The 16,764-nt window shown below is 35.7% G+C and overlaps 2 protein-coding genes across 7 annotated transcripts in view; one reads left to right on the plus strand and one right to left on the minus strand.

Moving 5' to 3' along the window:
* Positions 1–16,764, minus strand: part of LOC138330181 (oxidoreductase HTATIP2-like) — a 21,723-nt gene continuing 4,959 nt past the window's right edge. For 2 of the 3 annotated variants that reach the window (XM_069277620.1, XM_069277619.1), the window contains exons 2-6: positions 4,095–4,284; positions 3,220–3,327; positions 2,276–2,413; positions 1,551–1,612; positions 1–1,061 (exon numbers count right to left, since the gene is read on the minus strand). In XM_069277620.1, the coding sequence (XP_069133721.1) occupies positions 836–1,061; positions 1,551–1,612; positions 2,276–2,413; positions 3,220–3,327; positions 4,095–4,283 (723 nt within the window). In that variant the 5' untranslated portion in view covers position 4,284 and the 3' untranslated portion in view covers positions 1–835. Of the gene's footprint in view, positions 1,062–1,550; positions 1,613–2,275; positions 2,414–3,219; positions 3,328–4,094; positions 4,285–10,908; positions 11,087–16,764 lie in introns of those variants that run through there. The other variant, XM_069277618.1, reaches the window with a different exon arrangement.
* LOC138330180 (UDP-N-acetylhexosamine pyrophosphorylase-like) overlaps positions 11,683–16,764 on the plus strand; it is a 25,405-nt gene continuing 20,323 nt past the window's right edge. For all 4 annotated transcript variants that reach the window (XM_069277614.1, XM_069277616.1, XM_069277615.1 and 1 more), the window contains exons 1-2: positions 11,683–11,835; positions 13,121–13,415. In XM_069277614.1, coding sequence (XP_069133715.1) covers positions 13,139–13,415 — 277 coding nt within the window. In that variant the 5' untranslated portion in view covers positions 11,683–11,835; positions 13,121–13,138. The remainder of the gene's footprint in view (positions 11,836–13,120; positions 13,416–16,764) is intronic.

A 16,764-nucleotide genomic window follows, 5' to 3' on the forward strand; every position in this document is an offset into this window, starting at 1 on the left:
ACAACCTGTAGGAAATATCTAAAGTTTTATATTTTATCACATCAATATAGTTCATAAGAAAATTTTCTGAAAAGCAACTCAAATCAAATTTCAACCATCAATACCCTCATTATTCCAGGGGTTACTATCACTGTTGTAATATCCAACCCGCACTATGTCATAGCTAATCTGAAGGGTCTGTCCTCTGTGTTAGACAACAGATAAAACATGATATTTAACATGAAATTTAACGTACATATATCAAAAGAATCAAATCATTTCACATTGTGTGGCATTGAAGTTGAAAGTATCGCTTTTGTAATCTTCAAAGGAAGTCTCTTTACACCTGTAATTAGTCAGTTTTTTCACCTGAAATGTCTTAAGTTTACCAATGACATAGTCCAGGGGTGGATATAATGACAGTGATAATAACCCCTTTAAATCAAGGACAATCTAACTTGCTACAAAGAGGGCTTGAAATACTTCACAAAGAAAAGGGAGATTATTCTTGACATTTTTGAGATGGTAGTAATTACATGTGCAAGAATGTCAAAACCCAAAATTGGTCTGTTTTGACATATCATACTCATGGCAGGAAACTGGTATTGCTGTTGGTAGCCTGCAAACCTCTTGTACATACAGTATTTTTGAGTATAAACTCTAAATATACAATATATACCTCATCTATGAAGTTTAAAACACAATGTTGTGAACAATTAATTCTACTTTTACATTTCTGCTCAATTTTATAAAAAAAACTATAAGAAAAACATTGTCTTACAGAGATACACAGCAGTATTTCATGTCCAAATTAATTAATTTAAGCAAATACAATTTACAGCTTGCGCTCAAATTCTCAGCTACACTGTTTAGAAATACCAGAGAGGAAATGGATAGCTCTGTTTTCATATAATAACACTGGTTCGTGTCGAATGGGGTGAATGGCATCATTGATCATCGCTCGAGCGATCACTTGTACTGGGGTCGTGACAGCTGTTGGAAAGAAATAGGCCATCGGTTTTAGAATGGTCCTGAAGAATGTCTCGCTCGGACGACTTTCCCTTCTATCACAGAGAATCAATCTGGAAGAAAAGAGAAATTTAGATGTATTTTACCTTTAAAGAGTTTTTTGAATCTTCAATTCTCCAGATTCTCTAAATAGCATAATGTGATAAGTACAATGTATCTGTATGAACTCCTTCACCCCTCAAAACACATTAGACTCTTCTGAATCAAAACTAGGACCAGTCCATTATGAAAATTCAGGGGTGAATGAGTTAAAGGAAAGCCATGTAGCCACTAAGAAATACTTTAGATGCTATGTTTTAGGAATACAAAAGTTCAAAACTTATTGATATTTACAGAATTTCAAGTATGTTAAGTGAATGTTAAACTCATTCACCCGTGGAGACACATTTAGGCTCTACTAAATCAAAGACTAGACCAGTCCATCATGAAATTTCAGGGATGAATGAGTTACAGATGTAATTTATGATAATAAATATTTAAAGAAGTTCTAGATTGATATTAGTTTTACTGTGTTTGGTGGATATGAGTATAATCGTACTTACCCTGGCCGGAACAATGACAGTTGCTCAAAATGAATTACTTTCAGGGCTTCTTCCATTTGACCCTAAAAAGATAATGTACATATACAGTAAAGCTAATCAACTGTATGTATATATGACTTTATTTTTTTAAAGGGCCACTACCTCTCCGAAACGGCTTTTAATTTTTAAAATAGGAATGTAAAACGAGATCAATAATTTTGTAGAGTCGCAGAAGTTATTAACTATACGTTTACTAGCACACTTATCATCACCTTCAGAACTGTTTAATTAGAATAAATAAAATGTTAATTTTCATAACGCGGGTCGTTTTATGTTTCCCGCCATCGTCCTAAATGCCACGCGGTAGTTGACTATCACTGCGCCAGAAGGCAAAACAGCGAAATGAATCTCCACTGTTATCGTATATTTGACAGGAAATCTTGCATATGTTTGGTGTTGTAATCTCATCTTAAGCCATCAATATATATTTTCTTTTTGTTATTAATGTTTTTAAGAAACCTTTAAATTTTGCTCCGGAAAGGTAGTGGGCCTTTAATGTTTGAAATAGAGAGAAAAAAAATATAGGACCTTAACATTGACAATTCATGTATTTTCAAGGTTACAAGTTGTATCTGAATATATAAAAGCTGCAGATAATAGAGGCATCCCGACTTTTTTTAGTTTCATTTTGTAAACGTTATAATTAGAAGAGTATATTGTTATGAGTTACTCATAAATGTACTAACCTTGGTGCGAGGATAGAGAAGCGAGCTGTTTTTATCCGCACCTTGAGATGACAAAACTGAATAATGTTTGCATCCTCCAGCCTTGGCCAGTTCTGCTGATTTTAATACATAATCGTGGTCCACCTTTACAAAACCTCTCTAAAAAGAACAATATATTCAGTCAGCTCTGTCTAACACGATCACCCAAGCGACAAAGGGAAAATGCATATGGTTTATATATAGCAAAGTGGTCTATTACAAAAGTCAAAAGGTATTTGGTATTTTTCCCAACAAAGTACCTGTTGTTTCATGTAAATATAAGCAATTTCCCAGTTCGGACACATGTCAAAGTCTAAGAATTATTAAATTGTCTATCATGTTTGTATTTATGATTCCAGTCATATTTGACATTAGTTAATATAAACATTAAATTAATTAATAATCGGTCAGAGTCATTAGAAATTAGAAAAGGACTTACCAGTATTTACATGCATGAGATGTACAAGGTATATGTACATATCATATCAAATTCAATGATTTATAATAATGTTAACTATATTCATCATAATTAGCACCTCTCACACTATAAATGCCACTCACCCCACTCTTATATGAATGCCCCCTATCCCATGGATCACACTTTGTTTTACAACGTGTGATGCTTATTTAACATGAGTACAGAAAGGGTTAAAGTATCACTCTTTTTTTTTTAACCATAACTTATATTTTTGTTCCAAAATAAGCAGGGCATCCAAGGCCAGTAGAGTATGTATTTGACTCTTCAGATTTCTGATCATGGGAAATGATGATTTGACTTCTGAATCTGCTATTTACCTAAAGGTCAAATGTCAACTGGATGCCCTGATAAACGCCCCCTCCTCTCTCTGTTACATTGTTTATGTGCTTGGACACTAAGTACAGTAATTATGGTAAGCAGAAGTAGAAAGTAAAATGATTTAACAAACCTTTCCTGCTTTTGCTCTGGTGGTGCCCAAACAACAGAATCCGTACTTGACATTTCGAAACACATCAGCATAAGAATCTAAATCATCATAATCCACAATCACTTGTTCCTGTCAACGGAATAAACAGAATATATATCAATACATCTGTAACAGGAGAGGAGAAAATGTAGGGGCCAGACCGGGATTTGAACCCGGGACCTTCTGAACACAAGCCAAGTGCTCTATCGACTGAGCTACCTGGTCACTGATGATTGACCCAGTCCAATCCTTTTACACATCTGTATGTTATAATACTGTATTTGACAAAATAAGCACCCTGAAGACTTGAAAAATTAAAAAACTTACAAAAAGAAATAAAATAAAGAAACTTATAAGGTTTTCATATTTTCAGTCGGTATTTAATTTGGGGTCAGTGAAATTGAGTCCTCAATAAGGTGGCATGGGGGGGGGGGAGCGCTTATAGCGAAGAGGGCACTTATTGGGTCAAATACGGTATCTACATATAAGTATACATACATTATATAGTGTCTTTTGGGTAAGCAAATGTTAAACTTTTTCACAGCAGCCATGCCTTACAATGTAAAATTTTACAAAAAAAACCCCTAGTAAATAACATTACATTTTATTCATGGTTAAGACAATCAAGATCTGATCAAACAAATGTATGGCATCTCTGCATTCTAAAAAGACAAAGAATTACTAATAAACTCATTAATTAATCCCAGAAAATTCATAATCAACTCTTCAAGACTTTGAATTAGAATAAGTTCAGCAAAATTTGCATATCTATATATAAATACTTCCGATCACCTCTGTATTTGTAGACCTTTTTACATGACTGTTACATAGACGATGACCATGAGTTGATTACTTACAAATTCTGGACCTAGGTGGTCAGGAAGATTGATATATCTTCTTCCTATGAGGTAAACCTTGGAAAAAGCCTTCAGCAAAGCCATGTCCCGTATAAGTTCCCTGCCCACCTCTCCAGTATAACCAAGCACAAACGCCTCATTTCTCTCCGCTCTAAATACTTCAAGGTTCTCTTCCGAGGCCTGGGACATTCTGGAAAATATTTTATTTAAACAAGAGGCCCAGAGGGCCTGTATCGCTCACCTGGTTTTTTGTTAGTAATTATCACAAGAATCTGACAATTAGAAAAATAAGCAAAATTGACTCCCAAAGTTTAATTTTGAATCACAACCATACAATGATGCTTTTGATACCATACAAATATGCTATCCAATACATAGGTTCAGAGACAAAGTAATTTATATGAAAATAGTAGCCTAATTGACCTTTTTGACCTCGCATCTATTGCCGTTTAAGGCCCCGTGGGTCAGCCCTATCATTTGTACAATTTCAAATCCCAACCCTATAAGGATGCTACCATTGCATTATAAGTGCTCTTCCATTCTTAGTTGCAAAGAAGAAGTCGTTTATATGGAAATAGCTAAATTGACCCCTTTTGACCCCACCCTTCAGGCTCCTTGGGGGGTCAGCCCCATCATTTGCAAAATTTTGAATCCAGACCCTTTAAGGATGTAACCATTGCATTATGAGCGCAATCCCATTTTAAGTTGCAGAGAAAAAGTCATTTATATGGAAATTGACCATTTTTGACCCCGCCCCTCAGGCCCCCAGGGGTCAGCCCTATCATTTGCACAATTTTGAATCCCCACACTATAAGGATGCTACCATTGCATAATGGGTGCTATACCATGCCTAGTTGCAGAGAAGAAGTCATTTATATGGAAATAGCCAAATTGACCCCTTTTGACCACGCCCCTCAGGCCCCCGGGGGGTCAGCCCTATCATTTGCACAATTTTGAATCCCCACCCTATAAGGATACTACCATTGCATTATGGGTGCTATACCATACTTAGTTTCAGAGAAGAAGTCGTTTATATGGAAATAGCCAAATTGACCCCTTTTGACCCCGCCTCTCAGGCCCCCGGGGGGTCAGCCCCATTATTTGTACAATTTTGAATCCCCACCCTATAAGGATGATATCATTGCATTATGGGTGCTATCCCATGCTTGCTTTCAGAGAAGAAGTCGTTTATATGGAAATAGCCAAATTGAGCCCTTTTGACTCCGCCCCTCAGCCCCCCCGGGAGTCAGCCCCATCATTTGTACAATTTTGAATCCCCACCCTATAACGATACTACAATTGCATTATGTGTGCTATCTCATGCTTAGTTTCAGAGAAGAAGTCGTTTATATGGAAATAGCCAAATTGACCCCATTTGACCCCGCCCCTCAGGCCCCCGGGGGGTCAGCCCCATCATTTGTACAATTTTGAATCCCCACCCTATAAGGATGCTACCATTGCATTGTGGGTGCTATCCCATGCTTGGTTTCAGAGAAGAAGTCGTTTATATGGAAATAGCCAAATTGACCCCTTTTGGCCCCGCCCCTCAGGCCCCCGGGGGGTCAGCCCCATCATTTGTACAATTTTCAGTTAGTAGCCCATAAGGATGCTACCAGTCAAATTTTATTGAAATCCGACCAGCGGTTATGGAGAAGAAGTCGATTGTTGACGGACGACGGACGCCGGACGCCGGACGCTGCGGTATCCCATAAGCTCACCTCGGTCCTTTGGACCAGGTGAGCTAACAATCGATAAGCACAATTTTTTTTACCAGCTTATAATGACTATTAAAGACAAAATGGTCATTACAGCCACATGGGTGTTATACTGTAAACCAACTTTCTTTCGTGGCTACTAAATTTCCTGATTTCCGTTTCAAAACATGTTCATGAAGATTAACATTCGCCGATTTAAAAATTGAATGGAAATTCATATCAATTTAATTCAGTAATGGAGCTATTAATTCACGGAGATAAATTTTTTTTGTGAGTTTACTTAAAGCACAAATTAAAAGTACTGAAAGTTATGGCATGCAAAAGAAAGTTGGTTTATAGTGTATAAAGGTTTGAATCTGCCATATTTATAGCCTTTCAGAATATCAAGAAAGGGGACTTGATCATAAAAGCACCTGTAGGTGGTTATTGCTCGCAGTATTTCTACTGTTATCTTTATATATCAATTAAAGTATCATTGACCAAGTTTGTGTTCTACATGAAATGATAAAGGGACTGATCGCCTAAAAAATGAGAAAATTGTTAATGTCCATACTAAATAATATTTCTTTGTTCCAAATTTTACCACAAGCACTACAAGTAATTTGTATCCTAAAGACATTCATTCGTAAGGATCCAGTGTTATCTGGAATACAACTGTTGATATCATTTCTTTGAACCATACGTAAATACAGTCAAACATGTTTATATCGACCACCCACGCCAGCCAATGGACAAGAGAAAAAAGGTCTCTATATAGCCAAGAGATTTTTATACAAAGGCCAAATGTGTTCAATGAAGTTACTATGAAAGTGGTCTTAATAAGCAGGTGGTCTTTAAACAGAGATGGTCGCTAAGGCAGTTTGCACTGTAGAGTCAAACCTGTCTAAAGCTGGTCTTTATATATATAGCCAAGTGGTCTTTACACAGGTTGAAATGTGTTGAAAATTAACTACTTTAATTTTAGTTTTACTGTATATGTATTATAATGTACACATCTATTTTCCTGTTGCTTGACTTATTCCCCCAGCTTTTAATTGGAGTATACATATATACTATAGGTTCTGGATCAGCATTCGATCAGCTCAAGTAAGTAGCAACCAGGTAGCTCAACAATGCAAGTACAGCATCTGTCTATTGTATAGGGGGTTACGGGTTTGGTCGTGCATTTTTCTGCTACTACGAGGTATATATTTATATTCCATTGTACAATATATAGTGTAAACTCAGCTCTTGTAAGCTTCGTTTGGCTATGTCGGTTAGTGCGGAGTTTACAGCGGGGAGACGGTCCATGTACTGTTCTTGTTTACCTTTACATTGTTTCCTCTTCTTAGGTACACCCTTAAATTCTTCTACACTGTACCTTCTCTATTTGTCTCACTTTGTGGGAAAGGAATAATGCGTGTCTTGTTTCTAGTTTGCTATATTGAGGTGTTTGCATTTTTTAGTGTTCCAACGGACATTTTCCTGTCTCTAGTCCAGAATGACTACATTGTTTATGTCCTGCTTGAAGTTCGTGAGACTTGGTGCGGGTTGTTTATTTTTAATAAAAATTTTAGAGTCGTCAGCCAATTAATTGGTATGGTGAGCTATGTTACAACTTCGGTGCAGGTCATTGATATATATCAGAAATAGAACAGGACCTAAGACACTACCTCCCGTGTGGTACACCATGGGTCTAAATTCTATAGTACAGAAGTTTCACATGAATTACAACTCGTCTGCTGTAGTTTGGATGGAAGGTCTTCTATCCACTTCAGTACTTTTCCAGTGAATACCGTAACCTTTTGTTGTTTAAGTTGATGTTTGTGAAGGGAATTTATCTAATTAAAGCTTTTATGGAAGTCAATATAAATAGCGTCGTCATTACTCCCTTTAATCTATGGCTTTGCCCAATGTTCTAGGACCTCAATAGGTTGGTATAGTACACGATTTACCAGCTATTGCCATGTTGATGTTCTGTGAAAGAGATGGTTTCGTCCATATGGAATTACGTGTTTGTCCCGAATGATTCTTTGAGAAGATTTTGCTGGGATTGAAGTCAGACTTATTGGACCGGTTTGTTCTCCACTTTGTTGTGGATTCCACGCTTGTATAAAGGGTGTCACCATTGCAATTCGCCATTCGTCTGGAATTTTCCCTTTCAGTCTAAAGATTTCCTGAATATGATTTCCAAGGGTTTTTGTGATATTTCATTTGAAGTTTCAACAAGAAAGTTTAGGATGAAAAGAGCGTCAGGACCTGGAGAATTTTATTAGGGTTCACTTTGCTTTATAGTTTTTTCCTATTATATACTCCTGTCGAATTCGATATCTTGAAGTTCTGTTTTGATTATGGTATCATTGGAACGTGTGGATGGATCTTCACTTTCTGGAGGGTTTAATGACTGATCCAAAAGTATGTTATTCAGCTGGCCATTGGCGGGTTTCATTTGTGGTTAGTGGTGTGTGTGTAACCATCCGCTTTTACCCACGTTGGTTCTAGACATTCCGGTTGTTGTTTTCTTCTCCGACCATAATTTCCCTAAAGAGCTTGCTGTTATCTTGAGTCTTGCACTAGGTTCTTTTCTATAATGATAGTGTGAACGTCGGATATGTCGTGGTTGCAGTGTTCCTGGCTCTCTGTACCACTTTTTAAGTTTCTTTTCTGTTTTACAATGAATGGTAGACCCACTTCCGCCTTTTTGTAGGATGGACCCTGCTTGGCTTGTGGTAAGTGGGGCTTGCCAACGATTCCTAACTGGGGGATTGTCTTGTTTCACGGGTATTTTATTTCAATTAGTTGAGTATGGTTTCAACAGTGAACATTCCTGCTTGGGTCGTTTGACATGTCCTCAACTTGAATGATGTTTTGCCAGTTGGACAGAGGTTAGTTCTTCGGTAGCGTTCGTTAATGCCCCTTTGTGATAATTCACTCCTTATGTTTAGTATGATTATCCAATGGGATACCACTCAGTTTTAAAAGACGGATTCTTCGGACAGAGTTTAAATCGTTGGACATATCTGTCATCGTCCATTGCGAAAAAACTTTAGATCCTGTATAGATGGATTTTGACGCTTCCCTATAATTGGTAGCGATTTATGGATATGTTGGTTATAAAAAGTGTCTCGTACACACTCCAAGATAACGAGTTGACTTATATGGTTTTCGGACGTAATATGTTGGTCCAGGTCAGTCCAATTTATTTCAGGTAAGTTGAAATCTCCAGGTGATCAGAATGTGTTTTGCGTTTCGCTAGTTGAAATTTCTCTCATTAAAGTTTGTTAGGTAAGCTGAAATTCTCTGCTGTGCTGTTGGGGGTCTTCGGTAGATCTTAAGCACATTACGTAGCTTGTCTCCATTACCCTTCAACTTAGAGTTCAAAGATAGGTACTCTTCATAGGTTGTTGTAAATTTTACTTGCTGGACAGTATTTGTTCCGAGATTAAAATGGCTACTCCACGTCCTTCGTGTTGTTGGTGAAGATCTAAATCCTGGTATTTTATAAAAACTGTTATGTTCCAGAGTAGAGGTTATATTTATTGTTTTGGTGGATTTCAGTGTGTAGGTTTTATTCGTAGGTAAAGATTTTTCTATCAAGTTCCTGTTCATCCATCTCTAGTAGATAAAAATGTCTACATTTGATATAAAATATGAGAAGGTCGTTAAAAGAAGTCTATATGTACAGTGGTTTGGTAAAACCTATTCCCTACATGCATGCTAGGTTGCCCTGATTTAGCGAGACAACAGCTTCCCAAGGATAGTCTGATCAGGAGTCGACTGTTCATCGACAGTGGTGAGCATGATCCTATTTTAGTGATAGTCTGTTGCAGCTTTCTGTGTCAATCTAAGTGGGTGTGATTCATTTATTCTTGAACTGTTTTTTGTTCGTTTAATAGCAAGCTTTTTTAAAGGTGTTATGGGTCAGTTCTTCTTAGAGATGTTCATAACGTTTTCTAGTATCTTTTTCCTCTGTTGCTCGGAGACCTAGAATTACTTTCAGTGGTTCTGGTTTTAGATTCATCATATTTACCGAGTCGAAAGTGTGTAATTAACTCATGAATATACCTATTTTCGAAGTCAGAAGTCGGATGTCATCTTCATCTTATTTTTCTTCATGTTGTACCATCTCTCTTGTTTTTCAGGGATGTTGAATTTGATTATATTTGTATTCCTTTCCTTCTGTCTATCTAATTCTTCACTCTGGGCCATCAATGACTTTTTCTTTTACTCTGTTGATATTTTATTAACTGCTGTTAGGCGTACCTGTTCTATATCCTTAGAAGCTGTTGATATTTTGTTCGTCATGCTCCATTTTTAGAGTGTGTTACTTTGGTATTGAGCAAAGCGGTTTTTTTGTTCTCTAAATTTGACAAGGCGTCTGTTGTTTGTATCCTTGGACTTCTGACATAAGTTCTGCTGTTGTTGTTCAGAGTTGGTTAGTGTGTTGGTGAATGCATAGCTAAGCAATGACCATCTAAATCATGGCATTTCTCATCCGCGACTAAGTTCACACATCAAACGCTTTTCTTTAAACTGTTTTTAAAAGTGATTATTTCTGGTTTAAAAGTATAAATCCTGACCGACCTGTTAACAGTAGGTTGTATATGTGTTAAAAGTGTTTTTGTATACATGCCTGTGAGGGCTTTGTGAAGGTTTGTCTGAAAATATATAAAACTACCAGATCCATCTTTAATTCATAAACGAACAGTTTGGTCCAACCAGTCAAATCGTAATAATCAAAAAAGGTCCCGGATTTGATTCCTGGTCAGAGCACTCTAGACATGTAGGAAAGTATATTTTCCCTTGTTCCCCTTCAAATAGTACAACTTCAAATAAGTCATAACAAATTAATCTATAATGCTCTGCAATAGTGCTGTGAATCTTCTTTAGTTTGTCACCAGAGAAGATCATTACAACTGACGACAATGAGATATAGACAGACACTCTGATGTGATCACAGGGCCATGTATAGTTTTCTCTATGAAAAAAAATAGCCAGAAATACAAATGTAATTTTATATGTATTTCTGGCTATTTTATACATGGCCCTGTGATGTGATCATGTGATAAAGGTCTTGTATAGTTAATGAATAGCAATGGTGTTTTTGGCTCTTAAATTACCTGCAAATTACATGGAGATCTGGCACAGGTGTAACTTCGTACAGAAATAGACAAAAACTCAATGCAACGCCGATAAAACCTACACCTATTGCTGCTCCAGGTATAAATTCATTGCACTTGAACCACAACATTTTCAATAGGTCACTTCCGTGCGTACAACGTCACAGTTTCTGAAGAGAAATTCGCGGCGTGTTCGATTCAGACAATATTGAAGTGCTTTATTTTTTCCGCGGCAAAAATAATACTATTTGTTTAATACTTATCCGGCATTTACATAATTACCATGTAATGTTTGAAAGAGGCATCTATTTTTATTTTATTAAACACTAAAAAATGATAGTATTATATACAATTCGTAATTGATATGATCTGGAATCTGGAAGATGTCCAGTAACAAATAGATAAGCTTATTGCCGTTTTTAATTTTTATTTTTTTCGGGGGGGGGGGGGGGGTGCGAGTATTAGCAAATGTTCAGGGGAGTCTTTGTGTTTTACAATGATTTTGTCGGGTAGCCAACAAATGAAGAGAATAAGGACTTCCTGGTCGAGTTCTAAGTATTTTTTAAATTACCTATCCGAAATGGTTGTCTGCATCGAACGAGCCGGATCAAAAATTCTTCCGCGAACAGGTGCGCGTTTAAACTGATGCTAAAATTCAGGTGACGATGTAAAGTTTTAATATGTAACAGATTTTTGAAAGGTACGTATTTAAAAGTGTATCAACTATTTGTGATAAAATATCTCAATGTTTCCTTGTGTAAAACTGAAAGAGAACTATATTGCGCGGAATGTTTTTTGCCAAAATTGTGACACGTGTTACATCCGGTACCGGTGGGTTGATCTCACAAGTTTGTATACTTGCGTCGTCTGCAGTCACGTTTTCTGGTAGATTTGTGGTTCTAAGGATTATCACATCGTGTGTTTTTGGTAAGAAGGACATTTTCTATTGTTTTTAAATGTGAGTTATTGTATAACACATGGCTGATATTTAGATTTGAACATTTATTGATTGCGTGCTTCAAAAATAGGCCAAACCAGGTACGTTGGTCGTCAACACTATCTGACAGTTGCTTATATGATATGACATGTAACATGTTGTTCGTTTGTTGCCTTTAGCTTTCAACATCAATTTTTTTTTTCATATTGCACTTTCTTTAGTAAGTAATTACATTGATTACTGAGATAATGTCAATATACTCGCATTTTTGACTAGTCACCTGTAACAGTATAACATATATTGTATATATATAAACGGTTCTGCCTTAAGCAGTTATATTACCGGTAATGGCAAGCATGGTTTGTTCATTGTGAATGCCTGAGTGTTATAATGGCATTATATAAATAACATCAGATTGCATTGACAGCTGTCAGTTTTAGAAGCATCATTTATCAGATCTAAATCTACATGTATAACAAGATTTTTAGACAGATAAGTCGGATGGCAATTGGAAGTAAAATAAACCACTTCAGCATTTGTCTAATTTTTTTGGTCGTGTTCGATTCTTGACACAGATGTGTATAACATGTACACCTGCAAGATCATGAGGAGTTTCCCTGGTTTTTCTGGTTTCCTCCCATTCTTACACCTGACTGGAGCTCCTACTGCTTGATTTAATACAGAATGTAACGTCAGGCTATTGAAAGACACATATTTGTATAAGTTTCAGAACTGATGTGAAATAAATACAGTTTATAGATATACATATTTGACCCAATAGGAGCCCATGTTCCTATTAGCGCCCCTCCCCCTTTTTGAGGCCTCAATTTCAGTGGCCCAGGCATAAATAAAGAGCAAAACTACACAAAACTATAGATTTAATAATTTTGTCTTATTAACACTTTTGCATTTTTCTTTTTTTCTTCAATTTTTCAAACGCCCTGGGTGCTTATTGGGTGGAAATACAGTATTTTGTTTTTTGAAAATCAATTCCAATTATACAGAGGGACTCAGTTTTATCTGAGGAGGACCATAGAGCTCTACTACCCGGTACTTATATAGATTACACACACAAACCCTGATTGATCAGCTATTTATTGTTTAGTACTTTAGATCTTTTGTGATAAGTTGCATGATTATCAATCTCAACAGACTGTTTATAAAGATAATAATTGCTTTTTGGAATCATAGCTGGAAACAATCTATGCCAAAATAATTATCTTGTATTTTGTATAGTATAAATACATACATTTTTTTCATTTGTTTGACTTTCAGGGTCTTAATCAGTTGAAAATGGATTTAGATTCCCTGAAGACAGAATTGGAAAGTAATGGCCAAAGTCAGCTACTACGATACTGGGATTTATTGGATACAAATAGCCAAGAAAAATTGTACAATGAATTAAAACATTTAGAATACTCAAATATCAATAAATATTTCAAACAAGCTATGGAAAGCTTGAATCATGCATCAGACAAAATTGATGATTTACTAGAACCACTACCAGCAACAGTCTGTGGCAGTGTGACAAGAAGTAGTCAAGAAGAGTTGAAAGAATACAACAGGATAGGTGAGAGCTTTTGTGTTTTATAAGTATATTGTAGTAAAGTTTAACTAAAAATTACACCTGTGCCAGGGTTGCATTTACGTTGTCGTCGTCTCCCTTTTTAGCAAAGAAAATGAATTAATTAAATGGACCCCACTTTTTTTTCTGAAAGTCCGTTCAAATTACAAAAGGGGACCCAATTTTATCTGAGAAGGACCTGATTTTTGGAGAACCTACAGCAAATCCTATGCTTGTTTGCTAATGAAACAACTATACAAGACAGAATCAAACCCCAGACCTCAAAACATCAGCTACATGTATAATTATAGATCATCAATTAAGTTGCCTGCATGGTTGTGATGACCAATTGAGTTGCCTGGTTGCGATGACCAATTGTGTTGCCTGGTTGCGATGACCATTAAGTCCTGTTCCATCACAATATCCTCCCTCCTTTCTCCAGGTTTTGCCCCTGAAGACACAATTTACTTACAAGGTCAGCAATACTTGAAACGGGTAGTAATAGGAGTCTTGTCAATTTTAAATTTGCAATAGGAGAGAAGAAAATTTAAGAGACAAGCTTGTCAATTTTAAATTTGCAATAGGAGAGAAGAAAATTTAAGAGACAAGCTTGATGCGATGGCTTGAACCAGGGACCTCTGGACACAAGCTGGATATGGTTCATGAACTAAATCACCTTGTCACAAACAACTGTCCCAGTCCATTCTGTCATATATAATATAACATACTACATCACTTCAAATGAATAACTAAATTTAATAGATTCTACTTTCTTGACTGGAATTGAAAAACAATTCTACAGTATAAACATGAATTTGTTGTAAACATGTTCAGCAATGTGTATGTTATAAACATGCATGTTCATCTTTATAATGAAAATTATTGATTTGCAAATTCTAATACAATTCAGTAGAAAGTCTGTGATGCTTATACATGTACATACTTTTTATGTATGCTAGCTATATAGGTCTCTGTCACTCAGCTGATGGAATAAAATATTACATTTTTTTGCTCAGTTCAAATTCTAGTTGTTGTCCTTTCAGGAAAGTGTACTGTGTTTTTTAATACATGTTTTGTTTATAATACAAATTTTATAACAGTAGTTACAAAAGTCATATGTTCGGTGATGTTGGAGGCTACTTTTCTATGATGTTGAGTGTTGTCGGTATACATTATGAGGGCCTAATAAGTGATAGTTGTTGACCCAAGTCACATGTCAATATTTGTCTTATATGGTTTACACCCTTTCACATAGTAATCTAACCCCATAAAATACCTGTCTTCCTTTCCTTGGTTGTTGGGCTGGACAGAGATAATCCTACAGTTGTGGTTATTTTACGGTGTGGGTGGGAAATCAACCTCTATGCATAAATCATAGGTACATAATATATACATATCTCACAACCAGAACTAGGATGTATATACGTAGTAATACTAGGCTACAAATCAAAATGTGTCTGATGTACATGTGGAGGCGCTGTAGCGTACCAATATAGGTCTCCTTGACTATTTTCCATATATTAGGTGTCCTAAATATTTATATGATATTGTGTTTAATATCATAATATAAAATGTCACAATTTTTCTCCACTGTTTATTTCCTATTTCTGTTAATTCTTTTTATTTCTGGGCCTAATAAATTAATTACCCATGCCTCATTCAAAGTTTAATCAAGATTGGAAATCCCAGCTCATCCTTAGTCATGACTATGCATTTTCTTAACAAATAATTTGAGATCAATGTAATAATATTGTTAATTTAAATTAAAGGCCTCTTATCAATTACTAGAGAGTTGATTATAAACATTTAGATATAACTGATAAATTCTGATTATCAGTACCTAAATTGAGGTAGGTATTCAGAGATACAGGAATCACACTTTTGTAATAATCTATATCATTAGATATGTCAGCATAGATCTGTATGTTAAAAGGGCCATACTGATAATATTCCTGTTAATCTAAAACATTTAATTACAAAGTGCAGTTTGATAACAACTAGGAAGTGGCCTAGCTTCCTTCTTGATTATAAACTTATCTGCTGTGCAGGCAATCTTTCTGTGTGTCAGGATTATTGAATTACAGTGCAACCTGCCAGGTTGTTGTTTGCTTTGTTGCAGTTATAAATAACCCTACATATTGGCCAAGACTTAGATCAAAGAATGGGCCAGCAAGAAATCATTTAAAATACAAGTTTGACTGTCAGCTCTTGTGTCGATAAATTCATGACCTTGGACATGTTTTAACAGTAGAATTACAATAGAAGGCAATATCAACTTTTGAATGCTTTATAAAATAAATTAATATTCTGCCCTAATCTATCATTAAATCATGATATTAAGTTATAAAACATAATATAAAATCCATAAAGTTGAAATTTAAAGTCTTTGCTCGCATGCAAATTCCCTTAATTTTTCAAAAGCACATATTTCTTTTGTCCATTTTATATCTTTTCAAAAGAAATCATTGGGAAATTTAGCCACAATTGGGAAAAATATGACTGTTTTTACTTTTGATTGGGAATGAGCTATGTCGGCCCCTAAATACAGTACAGAAATAAAGGGCAGTGAATGATATCAATAAGAGTATTAAGACACCCGCGGCTGGTAGACAACGTTAGTGTTAATTTGAGGTATCTATAACCACACTTGATATCAAGTAAGAGGTATACAAATATGGTTAATCTCAAGTACCATGTCATAAGTTCTTACATTTACCCTGAACAAGATTATCTATAATTCTTTTCAGTTGTCAATGGTATTATATATAGATCTACAACTGTATAATTATATAATCTATTGACATGAAAAAATCAGCTGGATTACTTACACCAGTTGTTTAACCGTACGAAAGACATTTTTTTTTTTAAGTCAGGTCATTAATTACTACAAGAATAATTTTTGACAATTTATTTTCTCTGCATTTTGATTTCATAATAATTATTGTCTCGTTGAATTCTTTGCTTACAACATTTGTATATATATTGTAAACTATTCGTATCCTATTATGTAATCTTGTTCGTTTTGTATGTCTTGATAAATGGGCAGATCGCCTCGAAAGTTTGACATTTTTGTTTTGTCCACACAGTTGAAATTACTTCCTTGTCCCATATTGTAATCAAAACATATACTGACCTTCTAGTACATATACCCGATATATGGTATATGGTATGTAACCTATACAGATGTGTAAGGTTCCAAACAACAGTCTGAGTACAAGTGGAAAAACCACCAGCCTACTGGTCTAGTCACTGGCCTTGAGGGGGAACAGTGATGTATTATGGCAGAATTATGTCTAAGAATTACCACTTAAACACTATAGTGTATGGCCAGTGTACATGTAGAAAGCTAGTAGAC

The sequence above is a fragment of the Argopecten irradians genome, chromosome 8 (assembly GCF_041381155.1).
Source record: "Argopecten irradians isolate NY chromosome 8, Ai_NY, whole genome shotgun sequence".
Taxonomy (NCBI): Eukaryota; Metazoa; Mollusca; class Bivalvia; order Pectinida; family Pectinidae; genus Argopecten; species Argopecten irradians.